General features: G+C 44.7%; 1 protein-coding gene across 4 annotated transcripts in view; it reads right to left on the bottom strand.

Annotated features, from left to right (window-relative positions):
- APLP2 (amyloid beta precursor like protein 2) overlaps positions 1-19,118 on the bottom strand; it is a 62,397-nt gene that overhangs the window by 25,357 nt on the left and 17,922 nt on the right. For all 4 annotated transcript variants that reach the window (XM_044943573.2, XM_006061679.4, XM_044943572.2 and 1 more), the window contains exons 2-3: positions 3,454-3,627; positions 2,486-2,609 (exon numbers count right to left, since the gene is read on the bottom strand). In XM_044943573.2, the coding sequence (XP_044799508.2) occupies positions 2,486-2,609; positions 3,454-3,627 (298 nt within the window). The remainder of the gene's footprint in view (positions 1-2,485; positions 2,610-3,453; positions 3,628-19,118) is intronic.

Raw genomic sequence — 19,118 nt, 5'->3', positions numbered from 1 at the left:
ATTTACACAGAGTGCTGCCCTCGAGGGCCCCAAAGGCCCCAGGGAGGTAGAAACAAAAGTTTACCATCAACCAGGCTTCCAGTTGGAGCTTAGTATAGGCAAAGCCCAGTGGCAAACCAGGATTCAGCTCTACTGGGGAAGCAATCTGAGGCTCAATCTAAGTAGAAATCACTGGAATTCTGACATCCAAGTACCAGCTCTCATTGTTGACAGTAACTGTATTTACTTGGCAATATATTTATTTTTGGTTTTTATTTTGGCCCCACCTCGAGGCTTCTGAGAACAAGACATCACAGCAACCATCCCCATCCAAGAATCCTTCCAGAAATAAACAAGGACAGAAACAGCCACAGGCTCACAGAGCTCCCTTCTTTAGGTGCAGGAGTCCGTCTGTATATAAATGTCAGAGATGACTAACTCCTTCCCCAAAAATACTAGCACCTTTGCCTCTTCACACTTCACCAACTCTGTCCCACTCAGACCAGCCTGTTTAGATAAAACTTTATGGATAACGAGGCAACTAGTAGTAACGTAAGCTATAAGATTCAGTTTGAGGGGGAACATGGAAGTGTAACTTCTCACTGAATATATAAGTACCAGTGAAAAAGAGCCACACTGGGCAAGATCGAGTTGCAAAGGCTTATGGACAAGGAGGCAAAAGGAAGAAATGATTGTTAGGTACCATCTATCTATTGTGTACAAATATTTAAGAGTGCTCTTTCATTTCCTTGAGAGTTTTACAGAGAATGAATGAAACCTCATACCCAGAGATGCCTTACAGCCAAACGCAATGAAAAAACATCTTCAAAACCACATCAGGCAAAACCTTTCAAAAGCCTCACGCCACTGCAGGGCGCTCAATTTTAAATAAACCGTGTTAAGCATACACAGTGTCCTTTCCCCCACTCAACATTTTTAAAACAAAGTCATTACTATGTATTTTAAATACTGTTACTCAGGTGCTGCCTCTGTTAGTTTGCTACCTGTGAGAATGAGAAAAGCAATGAATCCCATGTTAGGAAAGGTTTTAATGAAGGGAGGGAGGGGAACAGGTTAAGTTAATGGTTAACAGAAATAGCCACACACAGAGAACAAAGCAATGGATACTTAGAGGGAAGGGGGAGCGGGAGGAATTGGGAGACTGGGACTGACATATACACACTATTAGGTATAAAATAGGGAACAAATGAGAGTGGACTGTACAACGCAGGGAGCTCTACTCAGTGCTCTACGGAGACCTGAACAGGGAGGAAATTCAAAAAAGATCTGGAAACATGGCTGACTCACTGTGCTGTACAACAGAAACTAACACAATACTGTACAGCAACTACACGCCAATAAATATTAATTGAAAAATAAATACATCCACAAAACTACAGAGGCTGTCTACTTTTTGTTAAACTTTTTATTTTACATTGGGATATAGCTGACTAGCAATGCTGTGATAGTTTCAGGCGAACAGCAAAGGGACTCAGCCATACATGTACATGTATCCATTCTCCCCCAACCTCCTCTCCCATCCAGGCTGCCATAGAACACTGCAGGCTGTCTACGCTTAATACTCTGTGTTAGTCCATTAAGCTTCTATGACCAAATCTGCCCAAGTCACCCAGGTTACAGATGTGTGAACATAACTCAGGTGTGTTGACGATGAGCGGTCAGGATGAACACACTCACTAGGTTTGGAACAACCCTCCTTCTGGGTGATAAAATGTGACAGTGGTCCCCAAGTTCGCTCTGACTGTTCATACAAATGCATGGAGTCAGGAACACCCTTATCAGCTGAGCCTTCAGACGGGCAGGTGGCACAGGGCCTGGCCGAGGCCGCCCTGACCGTCGACAGCAGCTACGACTCACTCCTTCAGCTCCCGAACACTAAGCACAGAGTCTGATCTGGCTGGCAATACAGGACTTCAGCAAAACGTGTGGGCGAAGTAAGGGGACCAGAAGACCACCCCTGAGGCTGCTGCTGTACTACGCACGCTCGGGCTGCTAACAGTCATTTCAGACTCTTGACGTGAACGAAGCTGGGCCACTCTGAGGGCAGCGTGCTCACTCAGGGCTGTAGAGAAGGCTCATCCTGTGAAGTCAGAGGGTGCCCACAATGGGAGAGGCGGAGTGAGCAACCAGACAAGTCACCTATCAATGCCAGAAAGCTGCGAGTGTTCAAAGGTCCTCAATAAATTCCTACAGCCCTTGGCTTCTTAGCAGAAGCAGCTATCTCACTGTGAGCCAAGAGAAAATGAAATGTAAGGGACTTCCCTGGTGGCCCAGTGGTTAAAACTTCACCTTCCAATGCAGGGGGACACAGGGTCAATCCCTGGTCAGGGAGATAAGGTCCCATATGCTATGCAACATGGCCAAAAGATAAAAATTAAAAATATTTTTATAGTTCAAAAAAAATTTTTTTTTCAAAAAGAAAAGAAAATGTGAGACTGGGGACCCTGACTCCCTGAGCGGTATCCAGAGGCCCCAGGATGCTCACCGAGACACTTGAATGGGATCACGAGGTGGCTCTTGCACTGCTTCTTGTCCCTCCGGCACCAGTTGTCCACACTGACCGGCTGGTTTGCCTCCATCACATTTGTGATCTGTAGCTCTGGATACATCTGCAAGGGACAGGGAACACGCATGGTAAACGGACTTTGTCCATAACAGACGGACACTTGCTGGGCAAGTGAGGGCGAGGGTCTGTGTGCTCAGCTTCGCCATCGTCCTCTGTAAAGGTGAGGACGCCTCCGCTGCCCGGTTCCAGCTGAACTCCTCCTCAAGTACAGACATTCTGTGACCATTAGCTTTCTTTCGACAGGCAGACTCTGGTGCACTTCTAACACATCTTCTCTTTAAAAGGACCTACAGAAGGAACAAGTGTTCACCCCGAAACGAGTCTATTAGGTACTGAGTCCACTTACAGGACGTGTGTAAATAGCCGAGTTCATGAACTAAAACATTTGAAAGGCAAGTCTATGGACGTGTCTGTTAATGAAACTACAGAATAATATTCTAGCCCTGACCCCAAAGGCTAGTTTTGGCAAGAAGTTAAAACATCTCATATCCTTTTCTACATCAAGTGTTGGCCTGAAAGGTCTGTTCAATCAGACCTGAGAGAATCCCTTACGATACTGGTGGCTCCTGGCTACAACCTACAAGTGCAAAACACAAGCGCACACGTGATACTGGGCCTGCTTCACGTCCCCCTGTGACACGTGGGAAGCCAGGGCCGCACCTCTATGGCCCCGGTCAAGCTCCTGCAGTATTCCTTCCAGAAAGGCCCAAGAGCTTGCAGCACGCCTGCGCCAGGCGCACACTCAGAACAAAAGCCTGCTACCTGGTCATTACAAGCTTGGTCTTAGGTCAGAAGAGAAGAATGACAGAGCACCTGTTTCTAAGGTTAATAGGCTCACACATGACCCAGAAAGAAAAGCATCTTTAAGCTTCAGGCAGCACGCTCACCTCCTGACAGTACTGGAGAACTTCTTCTTTTGTGCCGAAGCAGCTCTGGGTGCCCGCTGGGTCAGGCTCCCACCTCCCAGTCTGGATGTTCACATGCATGTTTAACTTCCCACAGAACATCGCAATCTGAGGTTCGGCGACAGCAAATCCTGTTCCAGCGCTGGCTGCGAGGGCCTACGGAGAGAAAACAATTTCAGGGTCACTCCCAGGAGGCAGGCGCCGAGGCAGCAGTGACAGTACAACCGACCTTTAAAAACTCTTCATTAGTTACTATTTCTTCTTCCTCAACAAATCCTTTTCCCAGGAGCAAAGCCAGAATAAAAAAAGACCTTTGGAGGTCTACGGTCGAGAGAAAGGTGGGTGAGAAACGTAACCCCCTCTCCACATCTGGATACTTCTGACCTGGGAACAGATCATCCGCCTGCAGTCCCCTCCAACACAAGCAATTCCACTTCCCAGCCTGGAACACACCAAGCCACAGAGTACAGAATGGCAGCAGTTCCAGGGATTCTATTCAATTCACTCACACAACAAAATTTTATTGAGCAGCTATTATCTTTGCACAGCAGCATGCTAAATGCGTAACACGCAAGGATGAGCCAAAGATTACGTTCCCTGCCTGCAAGGGCTTACGATCTAGTTCACAGTCGACTCTCACACAGAAAGTGTGATCCTACCCCAGACACCCTGAGGAGGAAGAGAATGCAGAGCTGGAGGAGCCTACGGTACAAAACAGGGATGTGACGTAGGCCTGCGAAGGAGGTTGACTGGGGAAGTGTCCCAAAGAGTGACACTGGAACAGCTCTGGGCATCTGTGTGGGGAGTGTTGACTCAGAGTCTGTTGAGGCCCTAAGGGAGGTGGGTAGCAGACTGGACAATCCTTAGACCAAGGAAGGATGGAGTGCTGAGCATTTTAAGTATAGCCTTAATATTTCCAAACGCAGCTCTGATGCTCTCTGTATGCATGGGAATGGCTCAGGAGCTGGAGAAATAACAGTAGCTCGGGTAAGACACCCCTGGGAGACAGGAAAGGCTCGGTGATGATGGTGAGGGGGTATGATACATGAAATGGGAACACTAAAAGGGACTTCAAGAACAATTTCATCTTGTGTTAGGAAAAAAACCCCCAGCTATTTGTAGCCATTAACAGCTCACAAATTACAGGTGACAAAAAAACATTTAGGTATGATGAAGCTCCTGCAGTCTCATGCACTAGAAAAAAACACAGGCATCTCTGCATCTGCAGATATACCAATATTCACAGCGACAAGCACAATAAAGTTTTGTCGTCTCTCCTAATATAAAGATTTTTTCAAAACAGAAATTAAACATCTTTTTAAAAACGTGAAAACTTGAGGGTCAGGTTAGATTATATGGTCCATTATGACCTTTTCAAAAAGAGCAGAGCATTAATATTAAATGGTTTTCCTATTAACAGGAGAAAGCAGATTTGGCTTTTAAAATATACAGAAAGTCGTGTTTTTCAGGCAAGTCTCCTTGATCTGTGCTGATGGACTGATTATAGACCTGAATGGTCCTTCCAATCAGAAGCCTATGTTAGATTCTGAAATACCACATTTTCCAGGACCAACTTGCCACCTGTGCAAGTTTTGCTTTGCAGCTTATTAAAATTAGCCTGCTTTCCACTAGCATGAGACAAGGAAGCATGAACACTTGCCCGATAGTGGGGGGAAAGCTAATCTGGATCTAAAATGTTGCCAAGATCAATCAGGGCTGAGAAACACTTCAATGAGATCCAATGAAGAGAACAGTCAGCAACTTTATTAAGTAGAATAGACCGTTGCCCTACTGTGAGGAATAATCATTTATTAAAGTAGAAGACAGATAACTACGCCTTCAGAATAATTGATTGTGAAGCTACATACTGGAGTTACGTCTTGTCTACTCCAAAGAAAGAAAAAAATATTTAAGGTACCTGGGGAAAGAATGCACAGGTAGTACCCTAACGCAGGGGTCCCCAACCTTAAGTATCTAATGCCTGCTTATCTGAGGTGGAGCTGATGTCATTACAGAAATAAAGTGCACAATAAATGTGCTTGGATCATCTCAAAAGCACCCCCTCACCCTGGTTTCTGGTGTCAAAAAGGTTGGGGACCACTGCCCTAGTGGCATTTAGCTCAAATAGATCATTAAAAGGTATAAAGAGGCATAAGACAAATGTGCTTAATTCTCACACTGAGCTGGAGATACGCACAAAAAATGCCTCTTGTACTGGTCATTCTTCTGGGAGCCATACTAAGGCTCAGGGCTAGTAACCTGGGTTATGATGGGGAGTAAAATGAGCATACAGCACACAAGGGGGTATATAGAGAGACAGAGGGGAGCAGACCCCAGGATGCACTCTGCACTGAAACCAGTATTCTCAGCAAATTCCTCCTTTCCAACTCATCAAAAGCTTAGACAGAAATAAACAATCAACGGGTCAGGAAATAGTATTTCCTAGTAGCTAAGACGCTCAGTCATGCCTAACTCATGGACAGTAGCCCGCCAGGCTCCTCTGTCCATGGAAGTCTCCAGGTAAGAACACTGGAGTGGGTTGCCCTGCCCTCCTCCAGGGGATCTTTCCAACCCAGTGATCAAACTTGCATTTCTTACGTCTCCTGCACTGTAGGCGGATTCTTTACTACCATGCCACCTGGGAAGCCCAGTATTTCCTAAACCTGCTACAAATGAACTACTGTGGTTAAACGTGAAATATGCTGAGCAACAGTTTCTAAATTCTGGACTAGACTTATGGATATATACAACAACATGGCTAAATCGGAAATCAGATTCGTGGTTATCCATAAAAGAGTTAATGACTGGGAAAAAGGACAAGAATATTTTTGAACAATAAATTTTTTTTAAAGTTTTAGTCTGGTAGTAATTGCATGCATATAAACACTTTTCCCATCTCAAAAAATGGTATAGTCTAATATTAAACAAGTGGAATGCCAGGGTGGGATCTCAGGGGTGGTATCTTATCTTTCAGAAGTACAGGGGCAAGGGAGGGAAGCCATTTGCCTCTTATATTCCTAAAATGAATATAGGTAAGAAGCAGTGTCAGTTACGTGAGCTCGCCCAGGCCACAGAGTGGGCGTGGTCAAGATCATGGAGGCAAATGCCCATCACACAGCAGATGATGGTCCATGTGTGGCTGTTGGCTGAAAGACCACAAAGGTTCTGACTGTATGAATGCTCAGTTTACGGGTCAACCACAGAGGTCAGTACACTGGTGGTAAGTGCACTTAATCTTTGTGTAGAGATAGTCAACAGCATCTTCCCCAAAGAAGATCTCAAACACCCAAGGGTAAAGCAGCAGGAAGCAGCAGCTTGCAGCCACAGCTCCTCACATCAGTTACCACCAAGGAAAAGGAGGGCAACTGGAATCGGTCCAGACAGCTCATATGCTGCCGTGATTCACTTCTGAGTTCAGAAAGATTAATCCTTGTGGTCATCAGAGACTCTCAAGAAGGTATCATTTGGAATATAAAAAGCCTCTGCGGACCACGTCCAGGAATCAACTAATCAAACATACCCTAACCTTACCTAGAGTACAACAGGATTTTGTTTTTTTGTTTTTCCTGTAATGCTTGTGCTTCTTTCCTTTGAAAATGCTCTTATTTAATGTGCTCTCCATTTTCTGAAGCATACACTGTGCTTTGATCCATTACATCAACATATAAATCAATCTGGTTCTTAAATCTAACATGTTACAAATGGGATTTTGCTGCCAAGTCAGCACTTCTGACATCCTGTGAACCTGGAATCCTCCGCCAGAGAAAATAAATGCCCCGTGCCAGGGCGCTGTGGCTGGCCCTTGATCTGTGCACGCTGCAGCACTTTCAAGGCTTTGAGTACAAATCGCATCAATTGCTTTCCTAGCCCAGCACTTCCACTTTACTTAATAATTCATTCTTAATAAGAAATCCCATTCTATTAATTTGGCTCAGGACAAGAGTTTAGCTACCTGAGGATGGAAATTCAACTTGGTTAAAAGTGCTCTAGTCACTTGGTTGAAAACCTGAAATGGCTTAAAGCAACAAATAAATAGGAATAAACAGAAATCTCATCCTAACACTGATCAAGGGTCTTTAGTCATCACCCCAGGAGAAGCATCTCCTGGGCCCACCTCAGCCCCATCTCCCTTCACAAAACTGCTCCCCCATCCAAAGCAAACAGGTAATCCATTACTTCACTAAAGCTACTGCCCCAGGATCTGATTTGGCTCCAGGCTCTGTTGAGAGCGCCTGCCACGGAGGGAGCATCCTTCAGAGAGCAGGGCTTTATCCTGTTCCTGAGGGAGTCTGTTTCCTGGCACAGGAAGTGCTCCCGTGGTCTGGTCCAGGGCCACACAGCTTCAGCTCCCATCACAGCACTGAAGAAGCAGCGCCTACTTACCACTGCACAGGAGTGACATCGAGACAGACTCTTACTCAAAGACACTTTTTAAAAAATGAAGTCAGTAAATGACAATCTACTCATGGATGTGAAGATCCTGTATTCATTTCTGTCTGCTCAAGTTCTGAATGGCACTTCACGATTCCTAAATTAAAATGACTTAAGTCTGTGTCCATATACCTGCGGCTAAGATTTACTTAATCGAGCAAAGTTTAACAAAATCCATAGTCTCAAGGTTATTGCCCCAATATATTAACTACAAAAGGGAAGACAAATTTGTCTCCAGCAATAATTCACGTTAAGAGGACAGATGAGCAAAGACGCACCGATGGCTGTCCCGGACTGGAGGCTACGGACAAAAAAAACAGATGCAACGTGGGAGCCCAGACAGCATCCTAGAACAGGAAAAGGACACTGGAGGAAACCTGGAGCCGGATGTGAATACGGCCTGTGAGTCAGTTAACAGCTCTGTATCAGTGTCAACCTCTCAGCTTTGGTAACCGCACGAGGGTTATGTCAGATGTTAACATGCATAGTGTTAACGTATGGGGGAACTCCCTCTAGTATTTCTGCAACTTTTAAAATATTCTAAAATTAGTTCAAAATAAAACAGCTTTGGTTTTTAAAATCCTGTTCCTCACTTGCCTGAATCTGACTGTGACTGCAAGGCTTCAATCTGTCAAAAGGAAATAAAACATTTTGGCAGGACAACTAGCAAGTAAATCAAGCAGGCCCAACACCTGAAAAACTGTTTATTCTGAACACACCATAATGTAGTAAAACCCCATGTGTATATAGATTATATCTGATTTCTCTCCAGTGGGGGGACTACTACAATCTTGCCCAGAACCTAACGTGTAAGAGACCCCACTTCTATTACTGTCCAAAGGGTGACTGTAGTCTGATGCCCCAATTACATCTTCCCCAGCAAGAGTGAAGCTTTCAATTGAAAAAAGCTCCAGGGACTTCCCTGGGGGTCCAGTGGTTAAGAATCTGCCTTGCAATGCAGGGGACACAGGTTCAGCCCCTGGTCTGGGAACTGGGATCCTACATGAAATGGGACAACTGTGCCCATCATGCACCACAACTATCGAGCCTGCACCCTGCAGCCTGCATGCTGCAGCTGCACAGTAGCCTCTGCTCGCTGCAACTGGAGAAAGTCTGAGCGCGGCAACCCACAGCCTGTGTGCCGCGACAAAAAGCCAGTGGGGCCAAAAATAAATAAATAAAAATAAAAAAGATCCAGGCTTCAAACATTTTAACCTACTATTTAATAAAATAGCAGAATTCTTGTTGAGCATTTTCTAGCTTTCGAAACAAACACAGAAGCCTGCACTTAAAAGGGAGTTTACGTTACACCAGCTAAAAATCCTCGTTCTCCCTTTTCTTAACATTTGGACTTAATTCTAATTAGAAACTGGTGAATTAGGTTAGGCGGAAGAACTCTAAATGTAAAAGGCCATTTTTCTTCCACTGACATATGCCAGCTGTCAGGTATCATTTTCATAGGCAGTAATCTATACAAATGATCCTGCTTTTATTAGAGCTCTAAATATGCAAGTATAGATGAGGTATCAATTCCAAGACTGAAAGCAGTTTAGAGTGTCTCCAAGGCTTTTGACAGGAACATGGTGGTCTGTCCATCTGGGCTACACTGGGAAGGATGCAAGCATTAAGGTTTAAGAGCGGTCTGTCTTTAAGTGTTTCAGAGATGAGAGCTAATAGTCTTTTATAAAGTTACTGAAATATAGAAAACACTTTCATATATTAAAAAAAAAAAGCAGAACAGTGTTTATGGATCTAGAATTCTCAAATGAACAAATTCTCTACAGGTTCCTGTGTTTCTTTCCAATTGCCCATAATAAAATAGGAATTCTACAAAACTGAGGTCCTTGGGTACAGAGGTCCTAGGGACGATGGCTTTTCCAGCCATCATCTCCTGACCCCAGAGCAAGTGCATGACATGATGGCTAAGGGCACCGGCTGTACGGGGCGGACGAAGTGTGACTGAGTTCTGGCCCCACCACTGACGAGCTCTGCCACATTTGGGAGGTTACCTAAGTAACCTCCTGGACCCCAGTCTCCTGTCTATAAAATGAGGACAATAATAACTAGACACCATAGTGATGTTTTGAGGTTTAATGAGTTTCACACACATAAAGTGCTTGAAATAGTGCTTGTTACATAGGAGTTCTTCAAGTGTTGGCTAATATCATCAGGCTTTAAACTTTATCTGTAAAATAGGGCTACTGACATACTACTCTCTCAGGCCTCTTGTGGGATTAAATTAAGAGAATGCAAGTAAGCACTAAGCAAAACTCCTGACTCAAACGTCAGCATTGTTATCATTGGCTGGCTCTTGAAGGCATCATTCTCTCAGGCTACAAGAACAGGGGCTTAAGTCACGGGTGTACCACATGACCAGTCATGTCCCCACAAATCCATGAAACGGGGTGAAGATGGCACTTTCCTTCTCTACCTTTGAAATCTGGACACATCAGAGTGGGCTGCATCCACACTCCATGTTTTCTTTTGAGGGAATTCAGTAATCAAAGGTTCACATGATGATTTAGTACCAGGATACCATAGAAAAAGAGAAGCACTGGGGTTGCTGGCTTCCGGGTTCTGGTTTGGCTTCCCGCTGAAAGTGAGGTCAAGATGAATCTGTGTTTCCTATCAAAAGGACACTATGTTATTTCCCTAAATCTTGAGGGCTGTTCTCTTGAGTTAACTGGCTAAATAGCCTTGTGGAGGTTATTCTCTCCCGACCCCAGTTATCCCTTTCGGGCGACATAAATACAGCGTTACCCAAATGTTAGGTGTTTCAATAAATGACACCCGTGGTATCAGCTCTGGCTCCCATTACAGCAGACAGAAGTCCACGCTCCTGTAACTCTTGACACATGAGACACGCAGCTTGCAAAAGACAGCTTTCTCACTACTTAAAAATCTGCCCAATTCCCAAGCAAAGCAGTGACCCGTCATGTTTTGAAGGCTGTGACCTGCAGAGCTCAGAAAGCTGGGACGGTGGAGTGTGAATAGTAACATCAGACGATCTCCATGGTGTGAACTTGGCCTTCCCCTTGGCAATCACTGGCCAGTATTACCCAGGCAGCAACCAAGGGCCTGAGAGACAAACAGCCCAGGCAGGTTTGGCGGGGGTGGGGGAATAGGCATGTTTCCTAAACCTTAAAAGACTGAAATGATTTCAAGTTACTAACACCAAGAAGTACAAAGATTAAATATTATTCATTAAATATGTTCACTCCAAATCATTCTTATGGACTCACAGATGACAGAAACACTACAAACAACGGAGCACTTTCTGTGGCATAGGCGAGCACAAACCTGGCAATATTCTCAGAAATTATAAGCATACTTCTAACTGATCTGATGCTTTCTAGTATTTTGTGTATTTTAAATGCATTAGGTCAGTTATTAAAAATTAGGTAATTTGGAGGCATAGTTCGAATATTTTATATACTTGAAACATAATAAATCATACTTCTTTTAATAAATTCTATTCTTCAGATAGATTTAATTCACTAAAATAAATACTTAGTGATTTTACCAAGCTTAAAATGGGTAACTATCCAACATGTCAGCTCTGGCTGCAATGCTCTGACTTCAAGATGTTCTAACCACAAACGTGATCGGTCAATGTCAGATACTGGAATTGATTTCACTGGATCTTTTTTTCCTTTAAGTAACTGGGAAAAGATAACAAACAAATCCATGCAGCAGCAAACATCCCCACGTAAATACTCAGGACAGTTTTTCCTGGTGTTTGAAGGCAGGGGGTTCACAAACCCTTGTCGGGGGCTGCTGCGGTCTGTAACACGGTCCTCACGCAAGTTAGAGACGCCTGGTGAGCAGGTGCACACGTGGCTGTGGACGGCGCTGGCTGCTCACTGCCCTACGTGAGAAGTGACTGTCCTGAGTTCTAAGGCGCTCTTCTTTCTACCTTCTGTCTTACATCATTTTTCATAGGATGACAGCAGTAGGAAATGGGTAGTCTGTTTTTAAAAATATATTCCTTCTTTAATATTAAGAACTGACAAACTTAACCAAAATTTTTTTCTTAGCTTTACTATCCCAGGAAAAACAAAGCATTAGCTCTTTATTTCTAAGGTTCTGTGATGCTGAATGGAAAGGGCAGAAATTCTTTACAAATAGAAAATAAGACAATTTGCCAGGATGACTTGCACAAGGCAGGGAGAGGAAACGCACACTTGAAAATACAAAAAAATGCCAATTTCCACGTGCGATGCTGTGAAACATTCAGTGTTTACAGGTCGAGCAACAACCACACACTAATCTTCATATAACAAATCACTCTAACTTCTAAAGTCCATTAAAACAGCTGAGAAAACAACACAAATATGAGAGAGATCCATCCTCTCCAAGTTCAAAGCAAGTCAGAAAGCCATCTCCTCCATGATTTATGTAGCATTATCAGCTCACACCAGGTCTGCCTGCAGACAGTAATTCTTCCTGTCTGGGACCCATGCCCATGAGCACTACTGTAATTATCAGCAATTTAAAAAAATAAAGTAATAAAGCGAGTATGAGCGGCTAGTCAGTATGTTTACTGCTTGCTGTCTCTGCCATTAATTAGCCTTCCTGGGTGCCAGCCCCCTAACCACTAAATAAATGCAGGAAGGAGAGCAGGAAAAGCTACACATGAGTAAAAAGAATAAATAAAAAGGGTATCAACATCTGTGTGAATGCTCCCCACCAGGAAAAGCGCAAAAGCACTCGTGTTCCAGTGGTCAGGTGGGCCCTGGGGACAGTGTCCATGCTGCCCTCTGCAATCCATTCCAGCCACAGCATCTGAACCAGCTCCAGGCAGAACACAGCACACACTCTCACGTTCCCAGAGATTCCATCTCTGGATGACCCCGGCTATCTGCCCCCTCCTCCCTCCATCACCCCACCAGGCACTGGGTATCATCCTTCTGGGCACAGGCCAGGGTCTCTCCTGCCTCAAGGCACCTAGAACTCGCATCTCACCTCTCAGGACCCAGTTCAAACGTGCCTCCTTCTGGGGGCCCTTCCCAAGGACAGGCCCCAACCCTTGGTTGTTTTATTTTCCCATCATCCAAAACCACCCTCCAGTAGAATGCAGGTTCCTGGGGGCAAGAAGGGGGGCTCTCCGGGTGCTCTAACTGCATCTGCAAACAGCACCTAGAACCTAGTAGGTAATCACTGACACCCAAGGAGGTGACTGTCTGATTCTAAAACCTGTGCTCTTGTTTTTTTTGCCAAGACATTTAGTTAAACTAATAAGAATTAGCAGATACCGCTCAGTGGCAATTTCTAAATGATGAACACTGCGCTGGTCTTCACATCAGTACATATATAATGAATGAACAAGTTAAATGAAAAAAAGAAACCCAGGCAGTGTAACAAGGCTTCATTTTTAAAATTTTATTGTCACGTGAGTCCAGCTGCCTAGCCCAAAAAGCCACCACCACGCGGCTCCCAGTGGAGTCCTCCACCCCACGGCGGGTCCTCCTCGGGGGCACCCCTCACAGCCCTTTCTCCCACTATTTGCCGCCTTGATTCTAAATGACAAGTGTCCCTCTGCACCTTTTCAGTCCAGACATTCTCGATCAACTTTCTATTAAAAGGGACTGAATTCAAACGACCAGACCCTCTGTTCACCGCCCCGCCCCCCTCCCCGGCACCGCCGTGCCCTGTTGGTTAAATCAATCTCCTGTTTACATGATTATAACATAAGAAGGTACTATGGTTACAGCTCCCTTAGGCATCTACCCTCCTCAGTCTCAGCAAGGCCATCTCTTCTTTACTTCCCTGTACCAATGGCTGGCGGGCTTCCCCGGTAACTCAGCAATAAAGAACCCACCTGCCAATACAGGAGGCACGGGTTCAATGCCTGGGTCAGGAAGATCCCCTGGAGGAGGGCATGGCTACCCACTCCAGTCTTCTTGCCTGGAGAATCCGATGGAGAGAGGAGCCTGACGGGCCACGGGCCACAGGGTCGCAAAGAGTCAGACACGACAGTGTGTACACATTGATGGCTGGCACGCCGTCTGTCAGGAAGATATGCAGAGAAAATCGGAGGAAGACTGCACAGCGTCCTGCTGCTTCACCCGTGCGGATGACTCTCCAGGAGAGACCCAGCACAGCCACCACTCCTGGGGCTCCGACCACAACCGTCCTGAAGACTCCTCCCTTCTCTCCTATTCCCCACTCAGGCCTCTCTCCTTCCTGACTGACCCCGTGTCAGTGGCTCACAGGTTCCCACGGGCTCCTGGGAAAAGGTGTGGTTGCTGAATTTCAAACGTGATGGGTCTCAAAATAAGCTTTCATCTTACACACGCACTTTGTTGGCCATTTGGACAAGCTCTAAGTTGTAACGACACAACTTCCCTCAGAATTTAATGGGTGGAACTACAGTCTTCTAGCTCCCAGCATTGCTGCTCGTACATCTAGCCAGTTTGATCCCTAGTTTGCTGTGCAGGTTTGGTATTTCCTACACGGAAGTAAAATTTTACCAATCTCTGGTATCCTGAAATTTGACTATAAGGAGCCTTGGTCTGGTTTTTGTCAACTCACTTGCCTGACCTTTCATTGGGGTCACATCAGTGTGAAACACTCAATCCTGGGTTTCTTCTCTCTTTCTGAAGTTCTCATCAGGTGCATCCTACCTTTATCTTTTCTAGCTTTTGTTCCTTCTTTCATAAAGATTTCTAACCAGATTTTTAAATGTCTAATATCACATTTCTGGAGAAGGCAATGGCAACCCACCCCCGTGTTCTTGCCTGGAGAATCCCAGGGACGGGGGAGCCTGGTGGGCTGCCGTCTATGGGGTCACACAGAGTCGGACACGACTGAAGTGACTTAGCAGCAGCAGCAGCAATATCACATTTCTAATAACCAAAAACTCTTCCTTTTTCTCTGAAAGTCTTTTTTTGTTGCAAAACTATTTCACAGAGCCAATACCCTCTCCTTTCTGAGATAAGCAGAAACAGCCTACTAAAGTTATCTGTCCGCTCCCTGCATGGTCTTCAAGTTGCTTTCTTCCCATCATTTTGGCTCTGGTTCATGGTGTCCCTGAAGTAGCTGTGACCCTAAGTCATCTAACTCAGTATTAAAGAAGGGGACACCGCAAAGCTGGCTGGATGTCTTCAGTCCATGGAAAGAACTTGTCCAGTGAGGAGTTCTACAGCTCCCCAACTTGGGCCCCGAGCCTGGCTGTCATGGGTCTGGGGGGCCTGACTTTCCCCTCTCAGTGCCTCATGCTCTGCTGGGCCTGAGGTCCCCGAGTAACCTGTGGTCTTCTCCTGGGGTGCAGAGTAGGGGTGGTTTTCAGGGACAAATTACTCATAATAGCAACCCACTCCAGTATTCTTGCCTGGAGAATCCCATGGACAGAGGAGCCTATTGGGCTACAGTCCATGGGGTTGCAAAGAGTCGGACACAACTGAGTAACCGAGCACACACACACAGAGATATACTGAATTAAACAAAATGTATTGTCAAAGCTCATTTCACCTATTTTTGCTTTTAAAAAAATGTCAACTGGAAAAAGTTACATTTCATATGAGCCTTGCCTTTCTAGTGACAGGGCTGTGTTAAGTGTACAGCTAACACTGTGTTAGGAACGACTGTTTTTCATTCACCTGTAGACTCTGTTTTACTGCATTTTCTTTTCTTTCATTATGAAGGAAGTTTCTGGCCATTACAAGAATGGGGTGCTTGGACAGCTAAATAGGTGAAAGCCACAAAGCTTCTCTGAAGAGGCCAGGCTAGACAAGTGGTTACAACTAAAATAACGAACAGGAATTAAGACAGGAAAAAGGACCTTGAGACATTTCTTCCTAAAAGGGGGATTTGGTGTAAGTTATGTAAGTGGGTGAAGCCGGGCCAGGAGCCAATGCTCTTATTTTATCCAACTGCTGGAGGGTGGGGGAAGGGAGGATGATTCGCCTCCATCTCCCAGCTCTTTAGATCTACAAATAGTAAAAGAAGCCTGATTGAGACATTAACAAAACTAGACTAGACAAAACAGAAACAAACAAAAACCCCACTCTCCTAGGCTTCTGACAACCACAGAATCAAATGCATGGTGCTGACACCACCCAGGAGTTAATTCAATTATTTCTGTTTTGAGTCAACACATTTCCAACAACCTTAGAAGAGCAGGCTCCAGAGGAATCAAAATGAAAGAATCACAAGTTCTCACCCACAAGGAGGCTTGGCTGGTAAGGAAGATGTCATGTAAATAGAATAATCCCAATAGAAAAGAGTTGCAAACTCCATCACATAGGAGATCCCCAGCTTACTGTCCAACTGGTTCCTGCTGCTGCTGCATTTCAGTCGTGTCCGACTCTGTGTGACCCCATAGACGGCAGCCCACCAGGCTCCCCCGTCCCTGGGATTCTCCAGGCAAGAACACGGGAGTGGGTTGCCATTTCCTTCTCCAATGCGTGAAAGTAAAAAGTGAAAGTGAAGTCACTCAGTCGTGTCCGACTCGTAGCAACCCTATGGACTGCAGCCCACCAGGTTCCTACGTCCATGGGATTTTCCAGGCAAGAGTACTGGAGTGGGGTGCCACTGCCTTCTCCAAAAGGTACATGACAGGACCCCTATTTAATGTAGGTATATTATTATAAACTGGGAGTCTAGTCCTGACCAAATATGAAAATAAAGAGAAACAAGGACAGACACGAGTGTTGTTATAAACCTAAGTATTTTGATCGTAAAAGTTCTTTTGGAGTTCTTTATCTTTTATGGGATGGTGTGGCTGAGGCTTCTTAAAATATTTAAACCTAGTGAAGAAGAGAAGACGGCATCTCTTTCCCTTGAAAACGTCCCTGGGGCAGGCATGAGCATCCTCTGTTGCTCTGACAACCGTACTACCTCCTTCCAGTGTACATGCCTGGATGGCGCTCACTGCTGGCTCACTGCACGTGAACGCCTCAATCACGTCCAGCAGGGATGCGGGCGTCTTCCCCAAGATGCGTTCAGTGATCTTTTACTCCCAATCTCAACTAACTTTTCTAGAAACCTCTGTGATGTCTCCATGCCAGTGTTTATAACCTTCCCCTGAGCATTAACTTTCTTAAAAATCCATCCATTTTTTTTTTCCTGGAGCAATTAAACCATCTTTTCCTTGTGCTAAAAGCTCCATCCGCTGATGATTTACAGACATTGCCCAATCAAGCTTAATCAATTACTCTGAATAATAACACGCCTTTTTAATTTAAATTCAGACACTCCACAAAAGTAATTCAATAAAAGGCAGATGAGAACATGGCAACTATCAGCAAACGCCAACTACATTTTGAATGAAAAAAACAACAACCACCTTGCTATATCATCTTATGCATTCCCAAACAATTAAAAACTACCAAATAGTCAGGAAGCAACAGTTAGAACTAGACATGGAACAACAGACTAATTCCAAATAGGAAAAGGAGTACGTCAAGGGTGTCACCCTGCTTATTTAACTTATATGCAGAGTACATCATGAGAAACGCTGGGCTGGAGGAAGCACAAGCTGGAATCAAGATTGCCGGGAAAAATATCAATAACCTCAGATATTCAGATGACACCACCCTTATGGCAGAAAGTGAAGAAGAACTAAAAAGCCTCTTGATGAAAGTGAAAGAGGAGAGTGAAAAAGTTGGCTTAAAGCTCAATTATTCAGAAAACGAAGATCATGGCATCCGGTCCCATCACTTCATGGCAAATAGATGGGGAAACAGTGGAAACAGTGGCTGACTTTATTTTTGGGGGCCCCCGAATCACTGCAGATGGTGACCACAGCCATGAAATTAAAAGACACTTAGTCTTTGGAAGGAAAGTTATGACCAACCTAGAGAGCATATTAAAAAGCAGAGACATTACTTTGTCAACAAAGGTCTGTCTAGTCAAGGCTATGGTTTTTCCAGTAGTCATGTATGGATGTGAGAGTTGGACTATAAAGAAAGCTGAGTGCCGAAGAATTGATGTTTTTGAATTGTGGTGTTCAAGAAAACTCTTGAGAGTCCCCTGGACTGCAAGGAGATCCAACCAGTCCATCCTAAAGGAGATCAGTCCTGGGTGTTCATTGGAAGGACTGATGTTGAAGCTGAAGCTCCAATACTTTGGCCACCTGATGCGAAAGGCTGACTCATTTGAAAAGACCCTGATGCTGGGAAAGATTGAGAGCAGGAGGAGAAGGGGACGCCAGAGGATGAGATGGTTGGATGGCATCACCAACTCAATGCACATGGGTTTGGGTAGACTCCGGGATTTGGTGATGGACAGGCAGGCGTGTTCATGGGGTCACAAAGTGTCGGACACGAACAACTGAGTGACTGAACTTAAATAATCTTTATTTTTTTATTTTAATATAATCTTTAAAAGCCACAACCATATCTATATGTATCTATATGCCTATATACACATATGTGTATTTACACACATACAAATTCAATAATTCTTAAAAATTCACCCAATGAGAATTGATATAGCTTCGGTGCATCAACAACCAAACCACTTTATAAAAAACTAACTCTACTAAAAGTAAAGAGTTTACATGTCCTTAGTTAGACCAGCCTCCAAATGACAGCAACTCAAGCAATGAAGGAAGAAAATTACTTCTTCCAACAAACATAGTGTCCTTAACAAAAGGTCTCTGAAGTCTTCAAGTACTGGGGGGAAAAAAGTATTTAAGAACAGAAGTAATTTTCAACAGATATGAAAATATGTACAGAACACACACTGTCTAAAAAAGTCCCTTATTTTTTTCTTCTAAATAGTCTTACAGTCATCAGAACTAGTTCACCTTGAAACCTTCAAAAACTGGCAGGCCAGCAGCTATTTGGTAACTTAGTGCGTGAGTGACCCAACAAGTCCCACCTCTTTGCAACCCCAAGAACCATAGCCTGAGAACCGTAGCCTGCCACGCTCCTCTGTCCATGGGATGCTCTAGGCAAGAATACTGGAGTAGGTTGCCATGCCCTCCTCCGGGGGATCTTCCCGAGCCAGGGACTGAACAGGTGTCTTTTATGTTTCCTGCATTGGCTGGTGGTTCTTTACTACTAGCACCCCCTGGGAAGCCTCCTGGCCACTTAGTACCCAAGTCCAATCTGGGCAATCCATGTCGGCTACTAGAGGAGGAGCCTTCCTTGGAAACAGCTACTAAGTAGTTCAATGGAAGAATTTTTACAATGCATTTCTAACACATTATGCTAGGATGAAAACAAGTGTTCTTGTTAGGTTAAAGTGAATTCTTTGGCCTTAGGAAA

This window comes from Bubalus bubalis, chromosome 5, assembly GCF_019923935.1.
Source record: "Bubalus bubalis isolate 160015118507 breed Murrah chromosome 5, NDDB_SH_1, whole genome shotgun sequence".
Lineage (NCBI taxonomy): Eukaryota > Metazoa > Chordata > Mammalia > Artiodactyla > Bovidae > Bubalus > Bubalus bubalis.
Note: the sequence above shows the minus strand (reverse complement) of the source record. Positions and strands in the feature narration are given on the sequence as shown.